Consider the following 27,803-nt stretch of genomic DNA (forward strand, 5'->3'; position numbering starts at 1 on the left):
CAAAATGTTATTACTTTAATACCATACTGCATATATTCTTTACAATTCTATGATTACAGTAAAAAAACAAAAAACAATAAGCAGCAATAAGCCATTATATAATTTAACCTCCCCAATGAACTAGTTTGTTTGTGTTTGTGTGTCACAGAAGGTTGGTGGCACCTTAATTGGGAAGAACAGGCTTGTGGTAATGACTGGAGCGGTATCAGTGGAATGGTATCAAATACATCAAACACATGGTTTCTATGTGTTTGAGGCCATTCCATTTGCTACCTTCCGTCCCTCATTATGAGCCGTTCTCCCCTCAGCAGCCTCCATTGGTGTGTGTGTGCGTGCGTGCATAGGAGTTGTGGGGGGGCATCTGGTTGGTTACACACTACATGTAAGTACTGAAAAAATGAAGACCACCTCTTGCTTTCCATTAAGGCACTGTTGCCCATCAAAGTAAACATAAAGCCTAGCCACATGCCGCAGAGCACTGAGGACAGCCCATATTAAACTGACTAATTAACCATATTGTATAATCAAATCAGAAGCAGTAAGAGAATACCTGAGGCTCCTTGAGAGTTGCTACTACTGAATGAATGAAATAAAAAGGCTTACCTAAAGTCGATGTGCTTTCCTAAAATAATGTTGCTGACAGTGAAAATGTTGGTCCCTAATTCTCAGATAATGTAAATAAAATATAGATTAGGGGTCAATATTAAGAAATAGGATTGTTTGAAATGGTTTCTTATTAACAAATACTTTACTGGGTAGCTACAGTTATGGCATTTATAACAGGGTCTTACAGGGTTAACTGTACTGTTTAACCCACCCCTACATCAGAGAGCGATACATCTCTCCAGATACCTCAGTCAGATTGAGACAGTATCAGAGGCACATGCCTCTCCTAGCCGTGCCAGACAATCCTTAATGAAATTTAAGACCTTCCCCATTCTAACTGCACACTGTAATCTAATGGAATTTTCCTGGAACTTTATAGCCCTGATTCTGTCATGGTTAAGGTTCCACTGAGGAAGTCTGTCAGTTTCACATAAGGCACTGTGTAACTGTCAAAAGGCAACCAGTAGCTACAATTCAAGATGATCATATGATTATGATCTACAAAATAATACTTAAAAATAAAAGAATCTTAACTTTCAGTCGTCCTATGCAAATTAAGTGCTTTTCTCTCTTGTTAAAAATATTAAAAAAGACATGCCTAGCATTTCACCCATATTACAAACTGGACTATAATTGGCAGTGAGTAGAAAGAAATCACATCAAAAAGCACTTTAAGATCACCATCTGAATTGTATTGTAAACAAAAGGTTTGGTTGTACATATGGAAGGTTGTGGAGAAAGTCTGGCACATATTGAATTAAGATTACATTGAGAGAAAAACAGGCATCGAAGCGGCTTGTATAAACATAGTTAGTTGCATACTGTACATGGCACGGCAGGGATAGGGTCAGTTCCAATTCAATCCATCCAATTCCTTTGACGAACTGAAATTAAATTCACAATGTTTTTAACTGACTTACAATTCTCCTGATTAATTGAATTGACAGAATGAGCATGGAGCAGACCCCATCCCGTGGTCGACAGTATAAATAGGAGCTCCCAGCTCTACTACTCTGGGCTTGCTTGTTGCTTTCCTCTGGATCCTGGTGCCTGTATTAACAAAGCGTCTCAGAGTATGACTGCTGATCTAGGATCAGGTAATCATATCCCACCTGTCCATATAGTTATAATCTAAACTGTAAAAATGATCCTAGGACCTACTCTGAGATGCATTATGAATATTGGCCCCGCAGTCTGGACTCTCTGGAGTCTCTCCCACATACAGACAGCACTCCGCTCTGATCAGTTCAACAGCTCCAGATAGGTGATGGGCACTTTACCCTTCTGGGCACCCCGCTCACCCATCAGCCAATCAGAGTCCATGCCTGGGACACTGCTCACCATGATGACCTGGACCAGGACGTATACAAGACAGAACACGCTCCCTCTCAGTCAGGCAGTCCAATAGTAGCAATGCAATAAACACATCTCATCAGCAAGAACCTCAGATGTTGATGTCGGAACAAACAATTGCATGAGATAAGGTGGGACGGAAAGAAAGAAGGAGAGATGGAGGAAGAGAAAGCTAAAAGGCAAAGAGCGAGCAAGAAAAACCAGAGAGATGGAAAGGCATGCCCAAAACCAGAGCCCATTAAAGCTTTGAGAAGTGCTCAACCCCAGTCCCATGTTACCCACCTCATCAGCGAGCAGGGAGAGTTCACTGCTGCCGGCAGCATCGTAGTCGTAGAGAACGCGGGCTTTGCGGCTGCCGCTGGAGCTCCGGAGCTCACTGAAGCCTGACAAGCCCCGGCCAGGAGAGGGGCTGGGCATGGAGGCAGACAAGGGGATGGTGGGTACTGAGATACTTGCCCCACCAGAACTACTAGACGACTGGTTGTTGTTGGAGGAGAACGTAGACGGGAAGCTGGGGAAAGAAGAGGAGTAGCACTGGTAAAAAAAAAAAACCTAACCACACTTTAGAAATATATGTAATGCTGTGCCAACAAAACTGTAGTAGAATAAACTACACACACTTAGATGGAGATGATTTGTCAGAGTAGGTAAACATACCTCCCCAGTTGCTTCTGGAGGTCTACCATGTACTGGTAAGACTGGGCATAGTATGTAGTCTGGGCCTCTACAAAGTCAGTCAGACAGCGGAGGTGGTGTGCCTATTGTAAAGAGAGAAAAAGCGTGATAGAGAAGGAGACAGAGAGAAAGGGGAGAAAGAGAGGCATGTCTACCAACAGGAAAACTCTCCTCTACAAACAGGTATTTATGAATGTAACCAAAGATGCATGCTGGTACAGTAGTTGAACCTTTGGGTTAGACAGAATCTAGGTCATGCTGGCGTCATAGGGTCATGGAGGGTTGTGTGCAGGGACAGGCAGAGGCTGTCTGAAATAGCACCCTATTCCTTTTAGGGTACCCTATTCCGCTAGGAAGCGCACAATAAAAGGGAATAGGATGCCATTTCAGACAAACTCAGATTGAGGTCATGCGGGGTCACAGGGTCGTGGGGTTGTCGTGGTGTCAGAGGTCAGGGTACGTACATGGGTGCTGCTGACCCCCTCCAGGAGCAGCCTGGTGATCTCCGCCTGTCTGTCAAACTCACTCTGGGTCATCCTCAGGTCCTGCTCTGCCTGGGGGGAAAACAACACACACTGTCATCACAGACGCACAGAAACACTTGTCTGCCACAGGAAAACAACACACCTTTCAGGGATGAAAAAAGGTAAACCAGCTTAATATAAGTATGTTTTGGAGCAACTGATTGTGCATCATGAACCCGTTTGTGAAGAAGACCGCGAAAGGAAGTTTAGGCCATTTATTTCAACCCCAAGTGAAACCAGGACAACCTTTGTTTTTCATTATGCTGTGTGGTGCCTCTGTGTAGTTCAGGAACAGGAGTTATCAGGCAGAGAGAGGACAATTGGCATATTCTTCTGGCTCATTTCACTCTAGCAGTTGCATGCAGAGGAAAAGCCCCATAAACATTGACTGATGGCCACTGTGACATTGACAATGGTGTTGGACCTCTCTGTTCCTTCCAGCTTTACATTATTATTCCAGAGAGAGAGAGAGAGCGAGAGAGATGGCAGAGAGAGAAAAAGAGAGAGTAGAGAGAGAAAAAGAGAGAGTAGAGAGAGAAAAAGAGAGAGTAGAGAGAGAAGAGAGAGAGAGAGAGAGAGAGAGAGAGAGAGAGAGAGAGAGACTGATTGACACAAACAGCTGCTGACCATGACGCCAGCAGGAGGCGTTCTGGTCCTCAGTTCCAACATGGCTGCTGAACATTCCACTCACCTCGGTCACTTCCTATGGCCACATCTGTTCGTTAGCGCATTGTGAAACAGTGACAGAGTCATTCTATTAGAGCTACAGCTGCTGCGACACCACAGCCAACACAACATAGCCTACTATCTCTAGCCTGTCAACAGCCAACACAACATAGCCTACTATCTCTAGCCTGTCAACAGCCAACACAACATAGCCTACTATCTCTAGCCTGTCAACAGCCAACACAACATAGCCTACTATCTCTAGCCTGTCAACAGCCAACACAACATAGCCTACTATCTCTAGCCTGTCAACAGCCAACACAACATAGCCTACTATCTCTAGCCTGTCAACAGCCAACACAACATAGCCTACTATCTCTAGCCTGTCAACAGCCAACACAACATAGCCTACTATCTCTAGCCTGTCAACAGCCAACACAACATAGCCTACTATCCCATCACAGCACAATAGTCTGACTACCACACACAATAGTCTGACTACAACACACAATAGTGCATGTCAGTTCACTAGCATTCACAGATCCACAGACTGATACACAAGCTGTACTACAACCACATGACACAGTTTCACAACAAACGCCAAGCGGCCTTCTCTTGCTGTTGTCGACATCCTTTAGGGAAACAGCAGACAGCTGTCCCAACAAATTGACTCAGGCCTCCTACAGTACATAACTTAGATACACACAGTATGCTAGGCTAAATGCAGCTTTAGTTTAGCTGGTTACCTTAAAAAAAAGAGGCAATCTGGGATTGGTACAACATTTCTCCAGGCCCATCTTTTTACAAAAAATTGGCGGGGTGACTGACCACTTTGCTGATGTTTGAATCCCAGATTGCCCTGTTAATGCGGATCACGAGGATATGTTTTTTAACCATCACTGCTACTTGTTGTTTCACAACGTCACACTTCGTAGTTTGGTAATGTGCTGCGTCTGTTGTAACAGTCAACAGCTCAATCCTCTGAAGGACATGGTCACTCAGTCAGTCATGATGACATCAGATCATATCAGTTAGACTGTTAGACTGTTAGACCAGTTAGACTGGTAACAACAAAGCTTGCAGGGAAACCAAGGCCACAGCTAAGGTATAGTGCTAACTAGTCTCCTGAGTGGCGCAGTGGTCTAAGGCACTGCATCGCAGTGCTAACTGTGCCACTAGAGATCCTGGTTCGAATCCAGGCTCTGTCGCAGCCGGCCGTGACCGGGAGACTCATGGGCGGCGCACAATTGGCCTAGCGTCGTCCAGGGTAGGGGAGGGAATGGCCGGCAGGGATGTAGCTCAGTTGGTAGAGCATGGCGTTTGCAACGCCAGGGTTGTGGGTTCGTTTCCCACGGGGGGCCAGTATAAAAAAATATGTATTCACTAACTGTAAGTCGCTCTGGATAAGAGCGTCTGCTAAATGACTAAAATGTAAATGTAAATGTAGATAATGAAGGGTGGATCACAAGAGAAGGCAGACCTACACAGTCACCATATGATGAGGGCACACCACTTTACATGGGCCTTTTACCTTAGATACTGTAGTGTAATAAGCCTGTTTCAAGCTGTTATGTAGTACAGTATTTGACATCCAGTTCTATTGTATAATAGGCTAAGTGTTGTCAGTAAAGTACTTGTTTTCTGAGAAAATAAATGTTGGACACAAAAGACAAAACACCAGCAAATCAGTGCCAAGTGATTTTAATTTTGGAAATCTGTTCCAAAGTATTCCCACGCATATTAGAGATATGTGATCGTATAGAAATGTAAGCAACGTTTGAAATGATTATGTTTTAGTCTAATATATCTGTTTGGGCTTCTAGCGGTTCATTTGCAGTAGACAAATGATTTGTAATTATGTTCCGGCCCACGGACCATCCCCTCAATGGGGCCTCGGCTGAATCTAGTTGATGATCCCTGAATTAGAGTATGCATGTACCTGGCCTGGTAGAGACTAGTTAGCATTAGCCTAGAAACTATTCCACTACAGTTTCAATGATACAGGCCATGCATTCACATTAATGAAAAGGCAACCAGCCTTCAGCCACCCATGTGACATGCAGGAGACTGAACATGTAGCAAGAAAGAGAAGACGTACACAGAGGAGAGGACTTACAGGGCTAGATAGGAGGACAGGAGGAGGAGAGCTACAGGAAAACAGGATGGTGGACGAGAGAGCGAGGAGCTCCAGAGAAATAGAAATTAGGAACTGGCCCTTCTCATAGCGAGCCATGTGACAGTGTGTCATGGAGGGGGGGAAGGTTCAGCCAATGTTGTGTAACCAAGGCCACAGCGTTGTGCATCAGTCTAGTGACGTGTGTGTCAGGAGACTTAGCAGACTACGCCCAAATACCTTTCACCCGTCCAACATGGTCTCTCTTGACAAGGTTTCTTTGTTGATGTTGTTCTTATTAGTAATTTATTATCTACAAATGAACACTGTGCTATATTACCACCCATTTCAGACTTGAGTGTGTGTGTGTGTGTGTCTGTGTGTGTGTGTGTGTTGAAACAAAAGGGACAGTATATAGTCCACTCACCACTGCTCTAGCGTCGGCGACTCTGGCTTTCTTTAGCCTGGTTTTTGCCGCGTCCAGATCCAAACGCTTCACCTGCAAAAGCTTCCGTTCTTTCTGCACAAAAAACATGGACAACAAAACAAAAAATGACAGATTACTATCAAATCAGCTGCATTATGACATTTGGAATCAAAACAGTTGATCTTGATAGGACTGCCTGCTGCTCGTCATTACATATAGTAATGCCAATAAAACCAGACTAGAGTGTACTGTACGAGGGCTTGCAGAGAAACAGGAAGATAACGTCATGTCATAAATATGACCAATTAGCTTTCACATGGTGGGCAATGGCAGAGAAAAGGGACCTTGACTCTTTTAGATTAAATTACTTCCAACCACCTAGTTTCAATCCAAAAGGTCATGACCCTCAGGGGAATGAATGGGCCCTGGTCAAAAGTAGTGCTGCACTATTTAAGGAATAGGGTGACATTTGGGATGCTGAACGGATCATCCCGTTGATACTCACCAGGATGGTTTTGAAGTCTCCTTCTAGAAAGTTCCTGAACGGCGTGAGGAAGTTGATGGCTGAGCTCTGGATGAACTCTCTCTCCGCTCCTCCAATCTGCTTCTCCGTCTCGCCACATTTAATAAGTGCGTTTCCTGTAGGGACAGGAAGTAGATAAGGTTTAACCAGAAAGTAGAAATTAAAAGTTTGACTACAGCGACGTCCAGGAGGACACAGATGCTGTTCAGATGCTGGACATTTGAGCTGCTTTTTTAAAGATAACGCATAGGAATTCCTTGGCACCTGGCCAATGTGAATGTTGTGTTCAGCTGTATTTTAAATATGTCCAATAAAATTGATTCATTCACAGGCTACATCAATATTCATTATCAGGCTCTCAAAACACTTTTTCAATAGAAAAAAATGAGATGTTCCAAGTCTACAACAATGCTTAAACCATATCAGTGGATCACTTTTGAGGTCTGGGAAAAATCTGAGATTTTCTATTTTTTTGTGTAGTTACCTTTAATTCAGGTGTGCACCAGCCAGGTTGTGTTTGGCTAGTGGTGTTTCTGTAGCACACCTGTAATGGAGTTTTCAAAACAAATGGCCACTGGATTGATGCAAATAATCATGATTCTGCCAGGTAGGCATAGGCTACTTTGTAGTTACCCAAAGATGGTTAGGCTACCATTAGCATCGCACACACAGGGCTCAATAGTCAAGTAAATTTGCCAGTGGCAAACTGAAAGCTACTGGCCCGAATGAAATAAATACTGTCCCGGGTCAAGATCTGACAGGAAAGTGAATGATGTGTGCATCATTTCAATAGCAGGTGATCTTATCTTTCATTTGCGGGCTGAGCAAGTAGCCCATTAGGTTATACAGTGGGGGAAAAAAGTATTTAGTCAGCCACCAATTGTGCTGACAAAAGTTCTCCCACTTAAAAAGATGAGAGAGGCCTGTAATTTTCATCATAGGTACACGTCAACTATGACAGACAAAATGAGAAAAAAAATTCCAGAAAATCACATTGTAGGATTTTTTATGAATTTATTTGCAAATTATGGTGGAAAATAAGTATTTGGTCAATAACAAAAGTTTCTCGATACTTTGTTATATATATATTTTTTGTTATATACCCTTTGTTGGCAATGACACAGGTCAAACGTTTTCTGTAAGTCTTCACAAGATTTTCACACACTGTTGCTGGTATTTTGGCCCATTCCTCCATGCAGATCTCCTCTAGAGCATTGATGTTTTGGGGCTGTCGCTGGGCAACACAGACTTTCAACTCCCTCCAAAGATTTTCTATGGGTTTGAGATCTGGAGACTGGCTAGGCCACTCCAGGACCTTGAAATGCTTCTTACGAAGCCACTCCTTCGTTGTCCGGGCGGTGTGTTTGGGATCATTGTCATGCTGAAAGACCCAGCCACGTTTCATCTTCAATGCCCTTGCTGATGGAAGGAGGTTTTCACTCAAAATCTCACGATACATGGCCCCATTCATTCTTTCCTTTACACGGATCAGTTGTCCTGGTCCCTTTGCAGAAAAACAGCCCCAAAGCATGATGTTTCCACCCCCATGCTTCACAGTAGGTATGGTGTTCTTTGGATGCAACTCAGCATTCTTTGTCCTCCAAACACGACGAGTTGAGTTTTTACCAAAAAGTTATATTTTGGTTTCATCTGACCATATGACATTCTCCCAATCCTCTTCTGGATCATCCAAATGCACTCTAGCAAACTTCAGACGGGCCTGGACATGTACTGGCTTAAGCAGGGGGGACACGTCTGGCACTGCAGGATTTGAGTCCCTGGCTGCGTAGTGTGTTACTGATGGTAGGCTTTGTTACTTTGGTCCCAGCTCTCTGCAGGTCATTCACTAGGTCCCCCCGTGTGGTTCTGGGATTTTTGCTCACCGTTCTTGTGATCATTTTGACCCCACGGGGTGAGATCTTGCGTGGAGCCCCAGATCGAGGGAGATTATCAGTGGTCTTGTATATCTTCCATTTCCTAATAATTGCTCCCACAGTTGATTTCTTCAAACCAAGCTGCTTGCCTATTGCAGATTCAGTCTTCCCAGCCTGGTGCAGGTCTACAATTTTGTTTCTGGTGTCCTTTGACAGCTCTTTGGTCTTGGCTATAGTGGAGTTTGGAGTGTGACTGTTTGAGGTTGTGGACAGGTGTCTTTTATATTGATAACAAGTTCAAACAGGTGCCATTAATACAGGTAACGAGTGGAGGACAGAGGAGCCTCTTAAAGAAGAAGTTACAGGTCTGTGAGAGCCAGAAATCTTGCCTGTTTGTAGGTGACCAAATACTTATTTTCCACCATAATTTGCAAATAAATTCATTAAAAATCCTACAATGTGATTTTCTGGATTTTTTTTCCTCAATTTGTCTGTCATAGTTGACGTGTACCTATGATGAAAATTACAGGCCTCTCTCATCTTTTTAAGTGGGAGAACTTGCACAATTGGTGGCTGACTAAATACTTTTTTCCCCCACTGTATGTGTGCAGTGCACATGTGATAAATAATCGACATAAACGGACAGCTGTGGGAATCCATATATTTTTTAAAATCAATTATATAGACTATAAATAAAAATTGCATTATTACAATATTTTTTAAAACACTTTTTACAAATGTCATCCTAGGACAGTGTTTCATTCGAGGAAGATGTTCTCTCCCATCTGCCTTTGTTCACTCCCCTTGACAGATCTGACAGGGGAGGTGAACACATTTCTGGAATGAAACGCAGCCTAAGGGTAGTATTCACTAGGAACCAAACGGGACAAAAAAACAGAGGGACTACCTGCATTTGTCCAATAAGAAATGCTTGTTTTGATTTTCCGTTGCACTTATTAATGCACCCCAGGTACAACTCACTCACCATAGGCCGTTCCAGGGCCAAACTCACTCCCCGACTCGATCATGGACTGGCCAAGCATCTCGTGGTTGTTCATCCGCGTGGGGACTTTCTTCTCCAGTTTCTCGTACAGAAATTCCTCTATTCTGACATCTGAAAATTATACGATAAATTAAATTAGAGAGAAAGGAGAGTCACGAGGAAGCAGGACTAAGGAGTAACCTTGTGCTGCATAACCGGACTGCCAGATAACAGGGATATCACACAGGCATATCCAGTTTGCGATCTAGTCTAGTAAATCTTCAACAACATTTCTGGGGTTCAAAAGAGCCTTATAGTAGGCTAACTGAGCTAGCACAGACCTACATAAGACATTACACTGACTACACTATACGCAAGTAAATTCTGACACTAGGCTAACCAACCACCTTTGATGGAGCCAACTGCTTTATCTACTAAACCAGCAACTATAGGACTAGCTGTTGAGTACAATCATAATAAACTAGGCCTAACAGCAAGCAGAAGCAGGTGTGCTTTGGTTGTGAGTGTGCCTGGAGATAAGGTGTGTGTGTGTGTGTGTGTGTGCGCATGCATGCGTCTGGCCCTAGCAGCAGACTGAGCTATGCAGCACCATGGTGTAAACTCAGAGGAGGGTCCACAGCTGAGTTTACAGTCGCATAGACACCCAACTGTTGTTTAACAGTCAATACTCATAAGTACACATGGTGTGGTTCTTTGAAGAATATGGCTGCGTTTACACAGGCAGCCCAATTCAGATATTCTTTCTAATAATTGGCCTATTGACCAATCACACATCAGATCTTTTAAAATAACAATTCGTTTTTTTAAATGATCGGAATTGGGCTGCCTGTGTAAATGCAGCCTATGTAGCCTATGTAGCCTAGGCTTAGAATGTAAAGGATTATGACCGTCCAATTGTGGCACAAAATCTGGATAAAATGTAGCCTATAGGCTATGAAGGGAAAGTGGCTAACCAGTTACTGCTTCTTTACTGAGGAGGAACTAGGCTCAAAAACCAACCGTTATTCTTACAACCGGTTTCATGGGAATCTGTCAAAGGCTACATTAGCCTAGATTTTTACTTCCATGTAGGAAAAAATTTAGCTTATGTTTTGGTATTCAAAGAGAAATTATCATGTTAAAGTAAACAACAGCACTGTCTACTCTTTTCTGCTTTGTTAACATCCAGAGTAGGCTAATTGTGCATCAGTTGAATCCCTTTAAGAGTTGAATTTGTACTGCAGCAGCTGCTGGTCAAGTTTCATGAATACCTTGGCTCTCATTGTGTCTATGGCACAGTCATACCTAATAGATTTGTGTAACATCTAGGGCAAGCCTGTTTCTACAGCTGACTGAAGCCAAGACAACACATAATCCACAGAGCCTACAGTATTAGACACCTTACTAGACCATGACAGCATCCACATGTAATGCTTCTTCATTTTTTAAATACTATTTCAGGCCATTTAACAGTTACTTTTTAAATGGGGCTGAATCAACGACTGTATATGAATGGACAAAGCCATCGACCACGTGACACCATTCATTCCTATGTGAAGAATCAATAGCGCATTGAAGCGCTAAATGATCCTTATATTATATAATTAGTATACATTATATCCTCTGTATGAGATTTTAAAATAAATTGGTTCAAGGACATACATCTGGTGTATTAGAAGCAATTAGGATTATTGGTACCATGATTGTCTTAAATTATAATACAAAGATTACCATTTTTCTATTCACTATAATGGGGTATCCTGTTTTCTGCTAACAATGCAGTACCGCGGTCGGCCTTGAACTTCCGTGGCGTCAATGAAAGGGGTCAGTCGTTCTCCCCTGGGCTGAATATGGGAAACACTGTCATAGATTCAGCAGTTCCAGCAGCGGTTCCCAAACTAGGGATATGAAAATGGGGTCGCGGGAAAAGTTTTTTTAAATGTTAGAATATCGTCTTTGTCTCTCAAAATCATTGTAATGTGGTTAACCTTAATCTAAATGAAAATTATTCTAATCTAAAAGTTAGAATTAAACCAGAGAGCGCCCTTAGATCGTGGGAAAAGGCTGCACTTGACCGTTGCACTTGAATCATTCGGTGAATGGCTAGGCCCGCTATGCTATGAAACCACACACTATTACAGAGACTGATATTACCGGACGCAATTGATATGGTGAAAACAATGTGTGGGGAGGCAAAGGCACAGAAACTCACATCAATACCTTTGTCAGATAACACTGTGAAACTAAGGATTTATGCTATTGCTAGCAATCAAGAGGAAACTGACTGAATGACTCAAAAATTCCCCACCTTATGCTCTCCAAATGGACATTAGCTGTGCGGGCCGAGATGACCATGTGTTGACTTTTGTTCGCTACATGTCGGGGGATGCTATTCACGAGGACATAATGTTCTGTTTCACGATTCCTGAGCATGAAACAGCACATGGGATGTTCAGTGTGCTGTGTGGCTAAACTGACGAAAAACAGATTCCATGGGACTGAATGGTGGGCTTTTGCACAGATGGGGCTCCATCTATCCCGGGATGGCGGGTAGGCCTCTGCACTCTAGTTATGAATGTGTCTCCCTCTGTCATATGGACGCACTGTATCAAATCAAATGTTATTGGTCACATACACGTGTTTAGCAGATATTATTGTGGGTGTAGCGAAATGCTTGTGTTTCTAGCTCCGACAGTGCAGTAATATCTAACAATTTCACAACATATACCCAATACATACAAATTTAAGTAAAGCAATGGAATTAAGAATATATATATATATAAATATATGGACGAGCAATGTCAGAGCAGCATAGACTAAGATACAGTAGAATAGTATAGAATACAGTATATCAGGGTTCCCCAATTAGATTTCCAAAAGGGCCACATTTGGTCAGGCATGCCAAGCCGAGGGCCAACATGTTTGTTTTATGTTTTATCAGTTTTCACTTCTATTGTGATTTTATAATTATTAGTAGTGGTGTTAGGAGTCACATAAGAGAAAAATGAAAAATACTAAATTAGTCCAAAACCAACTATTTAATTATGAAATGCCCCTGGAGCATATTCTGTGCAAACAGTCAGCAAACACATTCACACACACACACACACACACACACACACACACACACACACACACACACACACACACACACACAGCGCCCACTTCTGTCTGGAACACCCATGCTTTGGATATTTGCGTTCAGGCGGTCTTTCTAAGAGAAGAGACAGAAGGACAAACACAGACAGACAGATTTTTTGTTAGGTACTTTTCAAATGTGTTATCAGAATATGCCACATTAGTTTTTAAACTTTTAAAATATGTGAACCAAATAATATCAAGCTGTTAACAACCAAAAGTGTTTGATATTAATGTGACAATATAATTAATTAGCTTTTATTTGTTTATTTTTTTTTTACTGCTGTGTATTAAGTTTTAAATTTTACTAACTAGTTGGATGCCATTTACTTTTATTTAAGCTGTGTAGCAGATTTAGTAGGAAACATGCTATTACATATGAAATGGTTATTTCATTGTAATAATTATTATACCACAAGAAGATTAGCAAAAAAATAATTGGATCTGGTTCACTCACCAATCAGTGAGAGCGACGGGATGAGGCAACCTTTCTGATGTCAGGCTTGTATTCTGTTGTGGCAATCCTGAGGCACTGTCCAAGATGTGAATCTGAGAGTCTGTTTCTGTCCTGGCTCTTGATAGCATTCATTGAAGAAAATGCTGATTCACAGATGTATGTTGAGGGGAACATCGTGAGTAAGAGCATTGCAATATCTCTGGTGTTTTTAAAACGAGCTTGGGGAACCACGTTGATCCAAAAGTCACTCACCAGTGCATCCTTGTGTTGGGAACATCTGATTTGCTCAAAGCTCATCTCCAAGATCTATGGAAGGCACCAGCTTTTTGGCCTCTGCAGTCCACTGGCCGTCAGCTGACACAGAAAATGGCTGTCTTACGAAGAGAAGGATGTCAGCTGAGAGTTTAGGGGAGCTTTCAAATCTTTCCTTGAAGTTTTCTGCCAGCCTGGACACAAAATCCTTCATTGCTGGATCTTCCTGCATTTTATTCTTCTCATAATGCTCATGCAGACGTGGAAAGTGAATGTCTCTCTCCAGGAGGTGCAGCTTTGACCGGAAAGCTTCAATTGCCTCATACATGTCAGCAACAGTGTGGTTCTTGCCTTGTAGTCGCAGGTTAAGGTGATTTAGATGAGACATGATGTCACACAAAAAAGTAACATCTGATATCACCTTGTTGTCAGTTAAAAAGCTCAAAAAGTTGCTGGCTTTTTGGCTCTGCAGGCTGGATAAAAATGACAAGTTCATCACGCAGGTCACACACCTCTCCAACACACGGCCTTTGCTCAGCCAGCGAACGTCATTGTGGAGCAAAAGATCCTTGTGTTCAGCTGACATTTCCTCAAGTAATGCTCTAAAAAGGCGATGCTGCAGACTAGAGCTCTCATGGACAAAGTTAACTAGTCGAGTCACAGTATCCATGGTCTCTTTCATTTTTCCACACAGTTTTGCGCACAAAACTGACTTGTAAATAATGCAGTGAAATGCCAGGAGTGCTGGGTTAACGGCAGAAAGCCTGCTTACCAAGCCCTGGCGGTGTCCCACCATTGACAGAGCCCCGTTGGTAACAACAGAGACAATTTTACTCACATCTAAGCCATTCCTTTCGAAGAACTGTGTCAGCTCTGTGAATATTATTTCCCCGGTTGTACGCCCGGGTAGAGAAATCAAACACAGCAGCTCCTCCCGGAATGTCTTCCCATCAAAAAATATTGCGAACACAGACAGCTGTTCCATGTCGGTTCGGTCACAAGACGAGTCTATTGCCAGTGAGAATGCTTCGGTTTTCCTAAAATCTGTGAGTAGACTGGAAAAACACTCCTCCGCTAAAACTTCCGACTCTTCTGGTTGCCGTGTTAGCCGACAGCGGCACTTGCTTCAACAGCTCAACAACTTCTTTTTTTTTATTGGTTCCTCTTGGTTTAAAACTTAGTTAGCCATGTCGATTGCACATTGTTTAATTAACTCTGCATCGGCGAATGGCTTCTTAGCTCTTGCAAGCTTCCAAGAAACGTGTAATGAGGCAGCTGTTGCGATCTCTTGTGCCGATGTTTTACACATAGTTAAAACCGAGTGCTTGTATGACGTTAACATGCTTGCAATTTTTTGTTTGCGCTGGTCAGATTTTTCTGGGTAGTTTGCATTAAAACTGGCAGCATGAATAGAGTTAAAATGCCGCTTCAGATTGTCCGCTTTGATTACAGCTACAGTCTGCATGCATATTAAGCATGTGGGCTTAGCACTGTTGTGGTCCGGTAAAAAAAAGCAATACCTCTCAGTCCAGTCAGTTTTGAACTGACGGTTCTCCTGGTCTACCTTGCGTATCTTGGCGAATGCCATGATGGTTTGACTGGATTTAATAATTTTTTGTGAGGAAGTGGTCAGTCCTTTTGATGAAAGAGGGTTAACTGGCGAGCGGCTGCGGCTACTGTGTGTGTGTGACACTACACTAGGTAGCTAGTCGAGTGGAGACGAGTACGCAAAGCGCCGTGGCTCACGTCTTCACGTATGCACGCGGTAAAGGCCACAGGTCAAGGTGTGGGATAATTTCAAAATAAAGCAGAGCCGTGGATATTAATTTCATGTTTATTATAACAAGTGAATGCCAATGCTGTCAGTGTGGGCCAGACATTTGGCTCTTGCGGGCCGGATCTGGCCCGCGGGCCGCTTATTGGGGTTGGCTGCAGTATATACATATGAGAAGAGTAATGCAAGATATTTAAAATTATTTAAAGTGGCCAGTGGTTTCTAATCTATGTACAGTGAGGGAAAAAAGTATTTGATCCCCTGCTGATTTTGTACGTTTGCCCTCTGACAAAGAAATGATCAGTCTATAATTTTAATGGTAGGTTTTTTTGAACAGTGAGAGACAAAAAAAATCCAGAAAAACGCATGTCAAAAATGTGATAAATTGATTTGCATTTTAATGAGGGAAATAAGTATTTGACCCCTCTGCAAAACATGACTTAGTACTTGGTGGCAAAACCCTTGTTGGCAATCACAGAGGTCAGACGTTTCTTGTAGTTGGCCACCAGGTTTGCACACATCTCAGGAGGGATTTTGTTCCACTCCTCTCTGCAGATCTTCTCCAAGTCATTAAGGTTGAGGCTGACGTTTGGAAACTCAAACCTTCAGCTCCCTCCACAAATATTCTATGGGATTAAGGTCTGGAGACTGGCTAGGCCACTCCAGGACCTTAATGTACCTCTTCTTGAGCAACTCCTTTGTTGCCTTGGCCGTGTGTTTTGGGTCATTGTCATGCTGGAATACCCATCCACGACCCATTTTCAATGCCCTGGCTGAGGGAAGGAGGTTCTCACCCAAGATTTGACGGTACATGGCCCCGTCCATCGTCCCGTTGATGCGGTGAAGTTGTCCTGTCCCCTTAGCAGAAAAACACTCCCAAAGCATAATGTTTCCACCTCCATGTTTGACAGTGCGGATGGTGTTCTTGGGGTCATAGGCAGCATTCCTCCTCCTCCATACACAGCGAGTTGAGTTGATGCCAAAGAGCTCGATTTTGGTCTCATCTGACCACAACACTTTCACCCAGTTCTCCTCTGAATCATTCAGATGTTCATTGGCAAACTTCAGACGGCCGTGTATATGCGCTTTCTTGAGCAGGGGGACCTTGCGGGCGCTGCAGGGTTTCAGTCCTTCACGGCGTAGTGTGTTACCAATTGTTTTCTTGATGACTATGGTCCTAGCTGCCTTGAGATTATTGACAAGATCCTCCCGTGTAGTTCTGGGCTGATTCCTCACTGTTCTCATGATCATTGCAACTCCACGAGGTGAGATCTTGCATGGAGCCCCAGGCCGAGGGATATTGACAGTTCTTTTGCGTTTCTTCCACTTGAGAATAATCGCACCAACTGTTGTCACCTTCTCACCAAGTTACTTGGCGATGGTCTTGTGGCCCATTCCAGCCTTGTGTAGGTCTACAATCTTGTCCCTGACATCCTTGAAGAGCTCTTTGGTTTTGGCCATGGTGGAGAGTTTGGAATCTGATTGATTGATTGCTTCTGTGGACAGGTGTCTTTTTTACAGGTAACAAGCTGAGATTAGGAGCACTCCCTTTAAGAGTGTGCTCCTAATCTCAGCTCGTTACCTGTATAAAAAGACACCTGGGAGCCAGAAATCTTTCTGATTGAGAGGGGGACAAATACTTATTTCCCTCATTAAAATGCAAATCAATTTATAAAATGTTTGACATGCGTTTTTCTGGATTTTTTTGTTGTTATTCTGTCTCTCACTGTTCAAATAAACCTACCATTAAAATTATAGACTGATAATTTCTTTGTCAGTGGGAAAACATACAAAATCAGCAAGGGATCAAATACTTTTTCCCTCACTGTATATAGGCAGCAGCCTCTAATGTGCTAGTGAAGGCTATTTAATAGAATAGAAGCGGTTTTTCAGTCTCTCGGTCCCAGCTTTGATGCACCTGTACTGACCTCGTCTTCTGGATGATAGCGGGGCGAACAGGCAGTGGCTCGGGTGGTTGTTGTCCTTGATAATTTTTTTGGCCTTCCTGTGACATCGGGTGCTGTAGGTGTCCTGGAGGGCTGGTAGTTTGCCCCCGGTGATGCGTTGGGCAGACAGCACCACCCTCTGGAGAGCCCTGCGGTTGCGGGCGGTGCAGTTGCCGTACCAGGCGGTGAGACAGCCCGACAGGATGCTCTCAATTGTACATCGGTAAAAGTTTGTGAGGGTTTCAGGTACCAAGCCAAATTTCTTCAGCCTCCTGAGGTTGAAGAGGCTCTGTTGCGCCTTCTTCACCACACTGTCAGTGTGGGTGGACCATTTCAGTTCGTCAGTGATGTGTACACCGAGGCACTTGAAGCTTTCCACCTTCTCCACTGAGGTCCTGTTGATGTGGATAGGGGGGTTGTTCCCTCTGCTGTCTCCTGAAGTCCACGATCATCTCCTTTGTTTTGTTGACATTGAGTGAGAGGTTATTTTCCTGACACCACACTCCCAGAGCCCTCACCTCCTCCCTGTAGGCTGTCTCGTCATTGTTGGTAATCAAGCCTAGTACTGTTGTGTCGTCTGCAAACCTGATGATTGAGTTGGAGGCGTGCTTGGCCACGCAGTCATGGGTGAAAAGGAAGTACAGGAGGTGGCTGAGTACGCACCCTTGTGGGGCCCCAGTGTTGAGGATCAGCGAAGTGGAGGTGTTGTTTCCTACCTACACCACCTGGGGGCGGCCCGTCAGGAAGTCCAGGACCAAGTTGCTCAGGGCGGGGTTCAGACCCAGGGCCTCGAGCTTAATGATGAGCTTGGAAGGTACTATGGTGTTGAATGCTGAGCTATAGTCAATGAACAGCATTCTTACATAGGTATACCTCTTGTCCAGATGGGATAGGGCAGTGTACAGTGTGATGGCGATTGCATCGTCTGTGGATCTATTGGGGCGGTAAGAAAATTGAAGTGGGTCTAGGGTGGCAGGTAAGGTAGAGGTGATATGATCCTTGACTCGTCTCTTAAAGCACTTCATGATGACAGATGTGAGTGCTACGCTGCGATAGTCATTTAGTTCAGGTACCTTTTTTTTTCTTGGGTACAGGGACAATGGTGGCCATCTTGAAGCATGTGGGGACAGCAGACTGGGAAAGGGAAAAAAACGTCCGTAAACACACCAGCCAGCTGGTCTGCGCATGCTCTGAGGACGCGGCTAGGGATGCCATCTGGGCCGGCAGCCTTAAATGTCTTACTCATGTCGGCCACAGAGAAGGAGAGCCCACAGTCCTTGGTAACGGGCCGCGTCGGTGGCACTGTATTATCCTCAAAGCGGGCGAAGGCGGCGTTTAGCGTGTCCGGAAGCAAGACGTCGGTGTCCGCGACGTGACTGGTTTTCCTTTTCTAGTCCGTGATTGTCTGTAGACCCTGCCACATACAGTGGGGAGAACAAGTATTTGATACACTGCCGATTTTGCAGGTTTTCCTACTTACAAAGCATGTAGATGTCTGTCATTTTTATCATAGGTACACTTCAACTGTGAGAGACGGAATCTAAAACAAAAATCCAGAAAATCACATTGTATGATTTTTAAGTAATTAATTTGCATTTTATTGCATGACATAAGTATTTGATCACCTACCAACCAGTAAGAATTCCGGCTCTCACAGACCTGTTAGTTTTTCTTTAAGAAGCCCTCCTGTTCTCCACTCATTACCTGTATTAACTGCACCGGTCCACACACTCAATCAAAAAACTCCAACCTCTCCATAATGGCCAAGACAAGAGAGCTGTGTAAGGACATCAGGGATAAAATTGTAGACCTGCACAAGGCTGGGATGGGCTACAGGACAATAGGCAAGCAGCTTGGTGAGAAGGCAACAACTGTTGGCGCCATTATTAGAAAATGGAAGAAGATCAAGATGACGGTCAATCACCCTCGGTCTGGGGCTCCATGCAAGATCTCACCTCGTGGGGCATCAATCTCACCTCGTGGGGGATCAGCCCAGAACTACACGGCAGGACCTGTTCGATGACCTGAAGAGAGCTGGGACCACAGTCTCAAAGAAAACCATTAGTAACACACTATGCCGTCATGGATTAAAATCCTGCAGCGCACGCAAGGTCCCCCTGCTCAAGCCAGCGCATGTCCAGGCCCGTCTGAAGTTTGCCAATGACCATCTGGATGATCCAGAGGAGGAATGGGAGAAGGTTATGTGGTCTGATGAGACAAAAATAGAGCTTTTTGGTCTAAACTCCACTCGCCGTGTTTGGAGGAAGAAGAAGGATGAGTACAACCCCAAGAACACCATCCCAACCGTGAAGCATGGAGGTGGAAACATCATTCTTTGGGGATGCTTTTCTGAAAAGGGGACAGGACGACTGCACCGTATTGAGGGGAGGATGGATGGGGCCATGTATCGCGAGATCTTGGCCAACAACCTCCTTCCCTCAGTAAGAGCATTGAAGATGGGTCGTGGCTGGGTCTTCCAGCATGACAAAGACCCGAAACACACAGCCAGGGCAACTAAGGAGTGGCTCCGTAAGAAGCATCTCAAGGTCCTGGAGTGGCCTAGCCAGTCTCCAGACCTGAACCCAATAGAAAATCTTTGGAGGGAGCTGAAAGTCCGTATTGCCCAGCGACAGCCCCGAAACCTGAAGGATCTGGAGAAGGTCTGTATGGAGGAGTGGGCCAAAATCCCTGCTGCAGTGTGTGCAAACCTGGTCAAGACCTACAGGAAACGTATGATCCTACAGGAAACGTATGATCTCTGTAATTGCAAACAAAGGTTTCTGTACCAAATATTAAGTTCTTCTTTTCTGATGTATCAAATACTTATGTCATGCAATAAAATGCAAATTAATTACTTAAAAATCATACAATGTGATTTTCTGGATTTTTGTTTTAGATTCCGTCTCTCACAGTTGAAGTGTACCTATGATAAAAATTACAGACCTCTACATGCTTTGTAAGTAGGAAAACATGCAAAATCGGCAGTGTATCAAATACTTGTTCTCCCCACTGTATGTCTTGTGTCTGAGCCGTTGAATTGAGACTCCACTTTGTCCCCATACTGACATTTTGCCTGTTTGATTGCCTTGCGGAGGGAATAACTACACTGTTTGTATTCTGCCATATTCCCAGTCACCTTGCCATGGTTAAATGCGGTGGTTTGCGCTTTCAGTTTTGCACGAATGCTGCCACCTATCCACGGTTTCTGGTTAGGGTAGGTTTTAATAGTCACAGTGGGTACAACATCTCCTATACACTTCCTGATAAACTCAGTCACCGTATCAGTATATACTTTGATATTATTCTCTGAAGCTACCCGGAACATATCCCAGTCCGCGTGATCAAAACAATCTTGAAGCGTGGATTTCGATTGTTAAGACCAGTGTTGAATAGTCCTTAAAACAGGAAGTACCCGTGCTGAGTTTTTGCCTATAGGAAGGGAGGAGAAAAATTGAGTCGGTCAGATTTGTAGAAAGGAGGGCGGGGGAGGGCCTTGTATGCATCCCGGAAGTTGGAGTAGCAGTGGTCGAGTGTTTTAGCAGCGCAAGTACTACATTCGATGTGTTGATAGAACTTCGGCAACCTTTTCCTCAAATTTGCTTTGTTAAAATCCCCAGCTACAATAAATGCAGCCTCAGGATATGTGGTTTCCAGTTTGCATAGAATCGAGTGAAGTTCTTTGAGGGCCGTCATGGTATCGGCTTGAGGGGGGGATAAACACGGCCGTGACTATAACCGAAGAAAATTATCTTGGGAGATAATACGGTTGGTATTTTATTGTGAGGTATTCTAGGTCGGGTGAACAAAACGACTTGAGTTCCTGTATGTTATCACAATTACACCATGAGTCGTTAATCATAAAACATACACCTCTGCCCTTCTGCTTCCCGGAGAGATATTTATTCCTGTCTGCGCAATGAACTGAGAACCCAACTAGCTGGACCGACTTGGACAGTATATCCCGAGAGAGCCATGTTTCCGTGAAACAGAGTATGTTACAATCCCTGATGTCTCTCTGGAAAGAAACCCTCTCCCTGAGCTCGTCAACTTTATTATCCAGAGACTGAACATTAGCAAGTAATTTACTAAGTCGGACTAGAAGGCAGCTCCGAGTACCTCTCCTCTGTCGTTGTTTTGGGTAGGCCTCTGGAATCAGTTCAATTGCCCTAAGGGGGGTGCGAACAAAGGATCCGCTTCGGGAAAGTCGTATTCCTGGTCGTAATGCTGGTAGTGCTGGTGAGTTACCGCCGCTCTGATATCCAATAGTTCTTCCCGGCTGTATGTAATAACAAACAATTTCCTGGGCTAATAACATATGAAATAATACATAAAAAAACAAAATGCTGCAAAGTTTCCTTAGACCTAGAAGCAAGGCAGCCCTCTCTGTCAGCGCCATTTAATTTATGATACACCCACTGAGCTATAATGGAAACCTGAGAGCATTGGTGACAAAAGAGCTGAGCGCAGAACTCGGAGATACGCAGCAGGTAACTTAGATTGTAAACTACATCGCGCACACCTGTTTGCAAAACTATGTGATACGTGATCAGAGCATGACAATGTTCTATTTCACACAGAGGCTTGGTGGTTATCGAGGGGGAGTGTTGGAAAGATTTTTCGAATTGAGAGAGGAACGGTTGTCATTCGCAATGGATGTAAAAAACAGACTTTGTTGACTTTCTGTGTACTGAAAATAAAAATGTGACTCCTTGCCTATGTAACAGACATATTTAGGAAACTCAACAAACTGAACACAAGCATGCAGGGGAAATAAAAAACATTATTCAGATGAGTGACCGAATTAGTGAAATCCGTTTGACTGGGATCCTGGCTCAGTTGACATGCCGGTAAGTGAAATCGAACATGCAAACAACGCATTCACAGGTCACTATGGAGGAGTTTTGGTTCCTGACACAAAGGGAATACTGTGCCATCTCCCTCCGAGCATTAAAACTCATGTTACGCTGATTCAGTGCTCTCGTCTGCATTAATAACAAATATCGATCCAGGTTGGATGTGACAGGAGAGATGAGGTGCGCACTGTCTAACACGCCCCCTGAATTTGAGAAGCACGGATGCGACATGCATCAAGCACACCCATCTCATTAGTGGTGGTGAAATAAGAAATTATGTCAGACTAATTTGCAATTGACTGCCATAGCCCCAATTAAAAAAGCAAACATTGGCTGTTAATTACATTATTATAATTTTTTTTACCTGGACAAAAGGAACACGTATGTGAGAATGCTGTTCATTGACTACAGCTCAGCGTTCAACACCATAGTGCCCTCCAAGCTCATCACTAAACTAAGGACCCTGGGATTAAACACCTCCCTCTGCAACTGGAACCTGGACTTCCGGACGGCTGCCCCCAGGTGGTGAGGGTAGGCAACAACACATCCACAACGCTGACAATCAACACGGGGGCCCCTTAGGGGTGCGTGCTTAGTACCCTCCTGTACGCCCTGTTCACTTATGACTGTGTGGCCGCGCAGGACTCCAACACCATCATTGAGTTTGCGACAACACGGTGGTAGGCTTGATCGCCAACAACGAGACAGTCTACAGGGAGACAACAACCTCTCCCTCAACGTCAGCAGGACAAAGGAGCTGATCGTGGACTACAGGAAACGGAAGGCTGAGCACGCCCCCATTCACATCAACGCGGCTGTATTGGAGCGGGTTGAGAGTTTCAAGTTCCTCTGTGTCCACATCACTAAGGACCAATCATGGTCATGAAGAGGGCACAGCAATGCCTCTTCAGGAGGCTGAAAAGATTTGGCATGGGCCCTCATATCCTCAAAAAGTTCTACAGCTGCACCATTGAGAGCATCTTGACTGGCTGCATCACCTCTTGGTATGGCAACTGCTTGGCATCTGACCGCAAGGCGCTACAGAGGGTAGTGCGTACTGCCCAGTACATCACTAGAGCCGAGTTCCCTGCCATCCAGGAGATCTATACCAGGTGGTGTCAGAGGAAGGCCCTAAAAATTGGCACCCAAGTCATTGACTGTTCTCTCTGCTTACTGCACAGCAAGCGGTACCGGAGCGCCAAGTCTGGGACCAAAAGGCTCCTGAACCGCACGGAAAGCCGTAAGACTGCTGAAGTTAATCAAATGGCTACCTGGACTATTTGCATAGACCCCTTTTTTATTTTTTTGCACTGACATTCTTGCACTTGCTCTATGCACACTGGAATCTACCCACACACTCACACATACTACACTGACACTAACACACACTACGTACGCTCACACACACATTTTCACATACGCTGCTGCTACTCTATTTATTATCTATCCTGATTGCCTAGTCACTTTTACCCCTACCTACATGCACATATTACCTCAATTACCTCGTAACCCTGCACATTGACTCGGTACCGGTACTCCTTGTATATAGACTATTGTTATTTTATTGTGTTACAATTTCTTTTTTTTCGTACTTTTTAACTTTGAATTGTTGGGAAAAGGTTTCACAGTAAAGTCTGCACCTGTTGTATTTGGCGCATGTGACAAATCAGTGAGTGCAGTCTTACTTGGGTTTGGTTGTAGTAGAACCTCTGTCTGCTTCATGATTCTCTCTGTGTTTTGCTTGGTGCATTCTGCTCTGCACAGAAGGTTCTCCAGGTGAGCATCCAACTCAGTCTTCTCAGCTTGCCCAAGTTTTTCTTCTGTAAACTGAATATGAAATGAAAGGGTGAATCTCTAGTGGCTACAAACTGACAAAAGTCAGTTGTTAAACTAGGCTACCTGTAGCTCAATGAAAGTGAAGCTTTTATTTGACATAAGTACTTGGCACTGTCTATTTACCTCTTCCAAGTTGACTTAGCTTGCCTGACTAGCTAACCCAATCATAGCTCTAATCCAGGACATTATGTGAGGCTGAAGCCTTCTTGCGGTACTGATGAACCAAGTCTGGAACCAACAGGACCCTGAACAGCTTCTACCCCCAAGCCATAAGACTGCTAAATAGTTACCCAAACAGCTACCCGGTTTTTAAACTCATCACATACAGTGCATTCGGAAAGTATTCAAACCCCTTCGCTTTTTCCACATTTTGATATGTTACAGCCTTCTTCTAAAATGGATGTTTTTATTTGTTTATGTCCCTCATCAATCTACACACAATACCCTATAGTGACAAAGCGAAAACAGGTTTTTAGAAATTTTTACAAATGTATATAAAATATAAAAACTTTTTTCATAAGTATTCAGACCCTTTGCTATGAGACTCGAAATTGAGCTCAGGAGCATCCTGTTTCCATTGATCATCCTTGACATGTTTCTACAACTTGATTGTAGTCCACCTGTGGTAAATTCAATTGATTGGACATTATTTGGAAAATCACACACCTGTCTATCAGGTCCCACAGTTGACAGTGTATGTCAGAACAAAAACCAAGCCATGAGGTTGAAGGAATTGTCCGTAGAGCTCCGAGACAGGATTGTGTCGAAGCACAGATCTGGGGAAGGGTACTAAAAAATGTCTGCAGCATTAAAGGTCCAAGAACACAGTGGCCTCAATCACTCTTAAATGGAAGAAGCTTGGAACCAACAAGACTCTTCCTAGAGCTGGCTTCCCGGCCAAACTGAGCAATCGGGGGAGAAGGGCCTTGGTCAGGGAGGTGACCAAGAACCCAATGGTCACTGACAGAGCTTCAGAGTCCCTCTGTGGAGATGGGAGAACCTTCCAGAAGGACAACCATCTCTGCAGCACTCCACCAATCAGGCCTTTATGGTAGTGGCCAGACAGAAGCCACTCCTCAATAAAAGGCACATGACAGCCCGCTTGGAGTTTGCCAAAAGGCACCTAAAGGACTCTCAGACCATGAGAAACAAGATTCTCTGGTCTGATGAAACCAAGACTGAACTCTTTGGCCTGAATGCCAAGCGTCACATCTGAATGAAACCTGACACCATCCCTACGGTGAAGCATGGTGGTGGCAGCTAAGGCCAGACTTGAACATCTCTGGAGAGACCTGAAAATAGCTGTGTAGCGACGCTCCCCATCCAACTTGACAGAGCTTGAGAGGATCTGCAGAGAAGAATGGGAGACACTCCCCAAATACAGGTGTGCCAAGCTTGTAGCGTCATACCAAAGACTTGAGGCTGTAATCGCTGCCAAAGGTGCTTCAACAAAGTACTGAGTAAAGGGTATGAATACTTATGTAAATGCACACATTGCAGTTTCTCTAGAGATAAATCAGATCAAGCCCGAACTGTGCGATATAGTAGGGAGTTGTAGTTTCCAACAGGCTAATATTCTACATAGTTTAGCGCAGAAAACCTGGTAATTAACTACAATGACCATAATACATTGACCGCCTACTTGTCCATCTGTGTTTAATTTAGCCTGCTACATAAAAGAGGCAGAAGAATGCGCAACCAAGAAGAGAGGAGAGCAGTTGCTTTGTGAGGTAGCCTACCTGAAAGTACATGATCTAACTGATTGATAGTTGGTATTCAAGTTGGTATGCTGTCATAAAAGTATGCCTTATTCACTTTGATGAACTACTAAAACAGTGATTTTGTCAGACAGGATAGGCAGTAGCTCTATAGAGTACCACAGTAGGAGTCATAATACCCATAAAACCTAGCGGTCAAAAAAGGAAATGGTTCCAATCATTTCCCCACCATTCATCTGGGATTTTAGAAACACTTAAAATAAGGGCTGTGTTTTCGTGTAGGCTTACCCTGGCGTGACGTTTTGATAACCGTGTAAATCTCTCTAGGACAAGGTATATATATATATATATTTACCCACCCAAAATTAAATGCTAATTAGCTGCTAATGTGGCTATTATAAAGAACTACAAATGCCATGATGATCTGGACGAGACTGCCGAATCGAGGCAAAGGTAAAAATCTCTGGATTAACTATCTAATGTTAGCAAAATTCAGTAATGAATAAATTGCCTACATTTCTTTAAATTGACAATTCTGTTAACTGTCTTGTGCAAGTTTTAAATTGACACAATACCTGTTAGCAAAGGTGTCAGCTAGAGATGATGTGCAGGAGCTTGCAGGGATTTGTAGTCCTGCATGATGTCTACTTTTTCAAATCAGAGAGTAAATAGACCCTAATATATTGATTTACATGGTTATCAAAAAGTCACGCCAGGGTAAGCCTACACAAAACACAGCCCTTATTTTAAGTGTTTCTAAAATTCCCTATGGGAAAAATGAATGGTAGAAAATCAATTGGAAGCATTTCCCTGTTTGACCGCTAGGTTTTATGGGTATTATGACACCTCCACTGTGGGGCTCTATAGAGATGAGATGATGACTTGGAATGAAATAGTAAAGTCATCAAAGAAAACAAATGTAATATACACAACAACTGAAATATTTTATTAAAGTTATGTTAAGTGATAAGCAGTAATGGGCAGTCACTACCATCATGGGCAATGTATTAATTGTTTTATTCTGTGTTGCTAAAGCATTCATCCCCGCATAGTACATTTAATGTTTAAAATAATCGAGAATCCCCGATTTTGTTTAGTGACTGGCTTCAATATACTTTCGTTAGTCACCAAAGTAAAAATGTTGCTAGAGTGATACGCCTTTCTCTTTATGTGCTAAGTATACTGAACAAAATGGAAAGATGCAGGGCTCAACCCGCACGTAACGCCCTGGACCAGAGTTTACCCAATCACAGCATAGTTTACTCCATTCCAAGCTAGACCGGATGTGCTGAGTTTACTATTCTAAACTTTTGGTCAAACAAAACATGTATTTGTTAGTTGGCTGTTAAAGTGTATCAAATAAAGTAAGTAATGTAGAAGTAGAGACTTTAACATGAAACACATCATTTGCTTTCTTTAGCCAAATATGAGAAACATTCCAAACTAGCTAACAATAGCATATAACCATAGCAGCAGGCCTGAAACAGCAGCAGAGTTTCCAAAGTTGATGCGTCGCTCTCAACATTGTTAGCTAGCTACAATGTGAAGATCGCAACAGATCTGAAGTCAGAAAATAACAACAAATGTGTAAACTTACTTGAACCGCACGACTGAATAAAGTACCGGCGTCAGCTGCTAACCTTTTGACGTTGAAATCCATGTTTAGTTGTAGATTACACTTTGTGCTCAAAAAGCTAGCAAATTACTTATCCATACAGCGGAATGGTAAACAAATTAATATTTTCCTAGCTAGCTGTTTCCCGTGGTTTGATTTAGTCAAGAAGCAGCTGAGACTGTTTCGTTTTAGGGAGTTTTCCGACTGTCGATGTGTGGCGTTCGTTGACAGAGTAGGCGGGGCTGCCTAGCTGGCAGTGTTGTCAGAGTTTATTAAAAACCTTTTGTCACCACTAGGGGTCAGACTTGCCTCAGATTTCAGCTGTTGCCTTCACTCTTCGGCCATATTAAATTTGAACCTAAAAAACATGCTTAATTGGAACATATCCATTGAAAGCGCTTTTTAGTCCAGGACTAGCCTTATTCTTGCGCTTGGAAACCAGCGCTATGTGTTCAGGGCTAAGCTTTTGCA

General features: G+C 43.6%; 2 protein-coding genes across 2 annotated transcripts; both read right to left on the reverse strand.

Moving 5' to 3' along the window:
• On the reverse strand, nucleotides 1-27,564 carry sh3glb1a (SH3-domain GRB2-like endophilin B1a). The gene is made up of 9 exons (XM_041862222.2): nucleotides 27,315-27,564; nucleotides 23,849-23,990; nucleotides 9,747-9,875; nucleotides 6,870-7,003; nucleotides 6,365-6,457; nucleotides 3,099-3,188; nucleotides 2,617-2,717; nucleotides 2,242-2,470; nucleotides 1-1,956 (listed from the first exon to the last, which is right to left on the reverse strand). Exons 1-9 carry the CDS (start codon nucleotides 27,375-27,377, stop codon nucleotides 1,849-1,851), a joined length of 1,089 nt encoding a protein of 362 aa, XP_041718156.1. The 5' UTR covers nucleotides 27,378-27,564; the 3' UTR covers nucleotides 1-1,848.
• On the reverse strand, nucleotides 12,566-15,303 carry LOC123482498 (zinc finger BED domain-containing protein 5-like). The gene is made up of 2 exons (XM_045210590.1): nucleotides 13,339-15,303; nucleotides 12,566-12,957 (listed from the first exon to the last, which is right to left on the reverse strand). The coding sequence occupies exon 1, from the start codon at nucleotides 14,573-14,575 to the stop codon at nucleotides 13,625-13,627; it is 951 nt and encodes a 316-aa protein (XP_045066525.1). The 5' UTR covers nucleotides 14,576-15,303; the 3' UTR covers nucleotides 12,566-12,957; nucleotides 13,339-13,624.
• Nucleotides 27,565-27,803: the final 239 nt, after the last annotated feature.

Source organism: Coregonus clupeaformis, chromosome 34 (genome assembly GCF_020615455.1).
Source record: "Coregonus clupeaformis isolate EN_2021a chromosome 34, ASM2061545v1, whole genome shotgun sequence".
In the NCBI taxonomy this organism is placed as follows: Eukaryota; Metazoa; Chordata; class Actinopteri; order Salmoniformes; family Salmonidae; genus Coregonus; species Coregonus clupeaformis.

Excerpts from the sequence above, each read along its gene's own strand:
- LOC123482498 (XM_045210590.1), bottom strand. The coding sequence starts at position 14,575 with ATGGAACAGCTGTCTGTGTTCGCAATATTTTTTGATGGGAAGACATTC.
- sh3glb1a (XM_041862222.2), bottom strand. The coding sequence starts at position 27,377 with ATGGATTTCAACGTCAAAAGGTTAGCAGCTGACGCCGGTACTTTATTC. Across the intron at positions 23,991-27,314 it reads TATTCAGTCGTGCGGTTCAA|TTTACAGAAGAAAAACTTGG; the intron begins GTAAGTTTACAC and ends TTTCATATTCAG. Across the intron at positions 3,189-6,364 it reads TCGCCGACGCTAGAGCAGTG|GCAGAGCAGGACCTGAGGAT; the intron begins GTGAGTGGACTA and ends TTTTCCCCCCAG.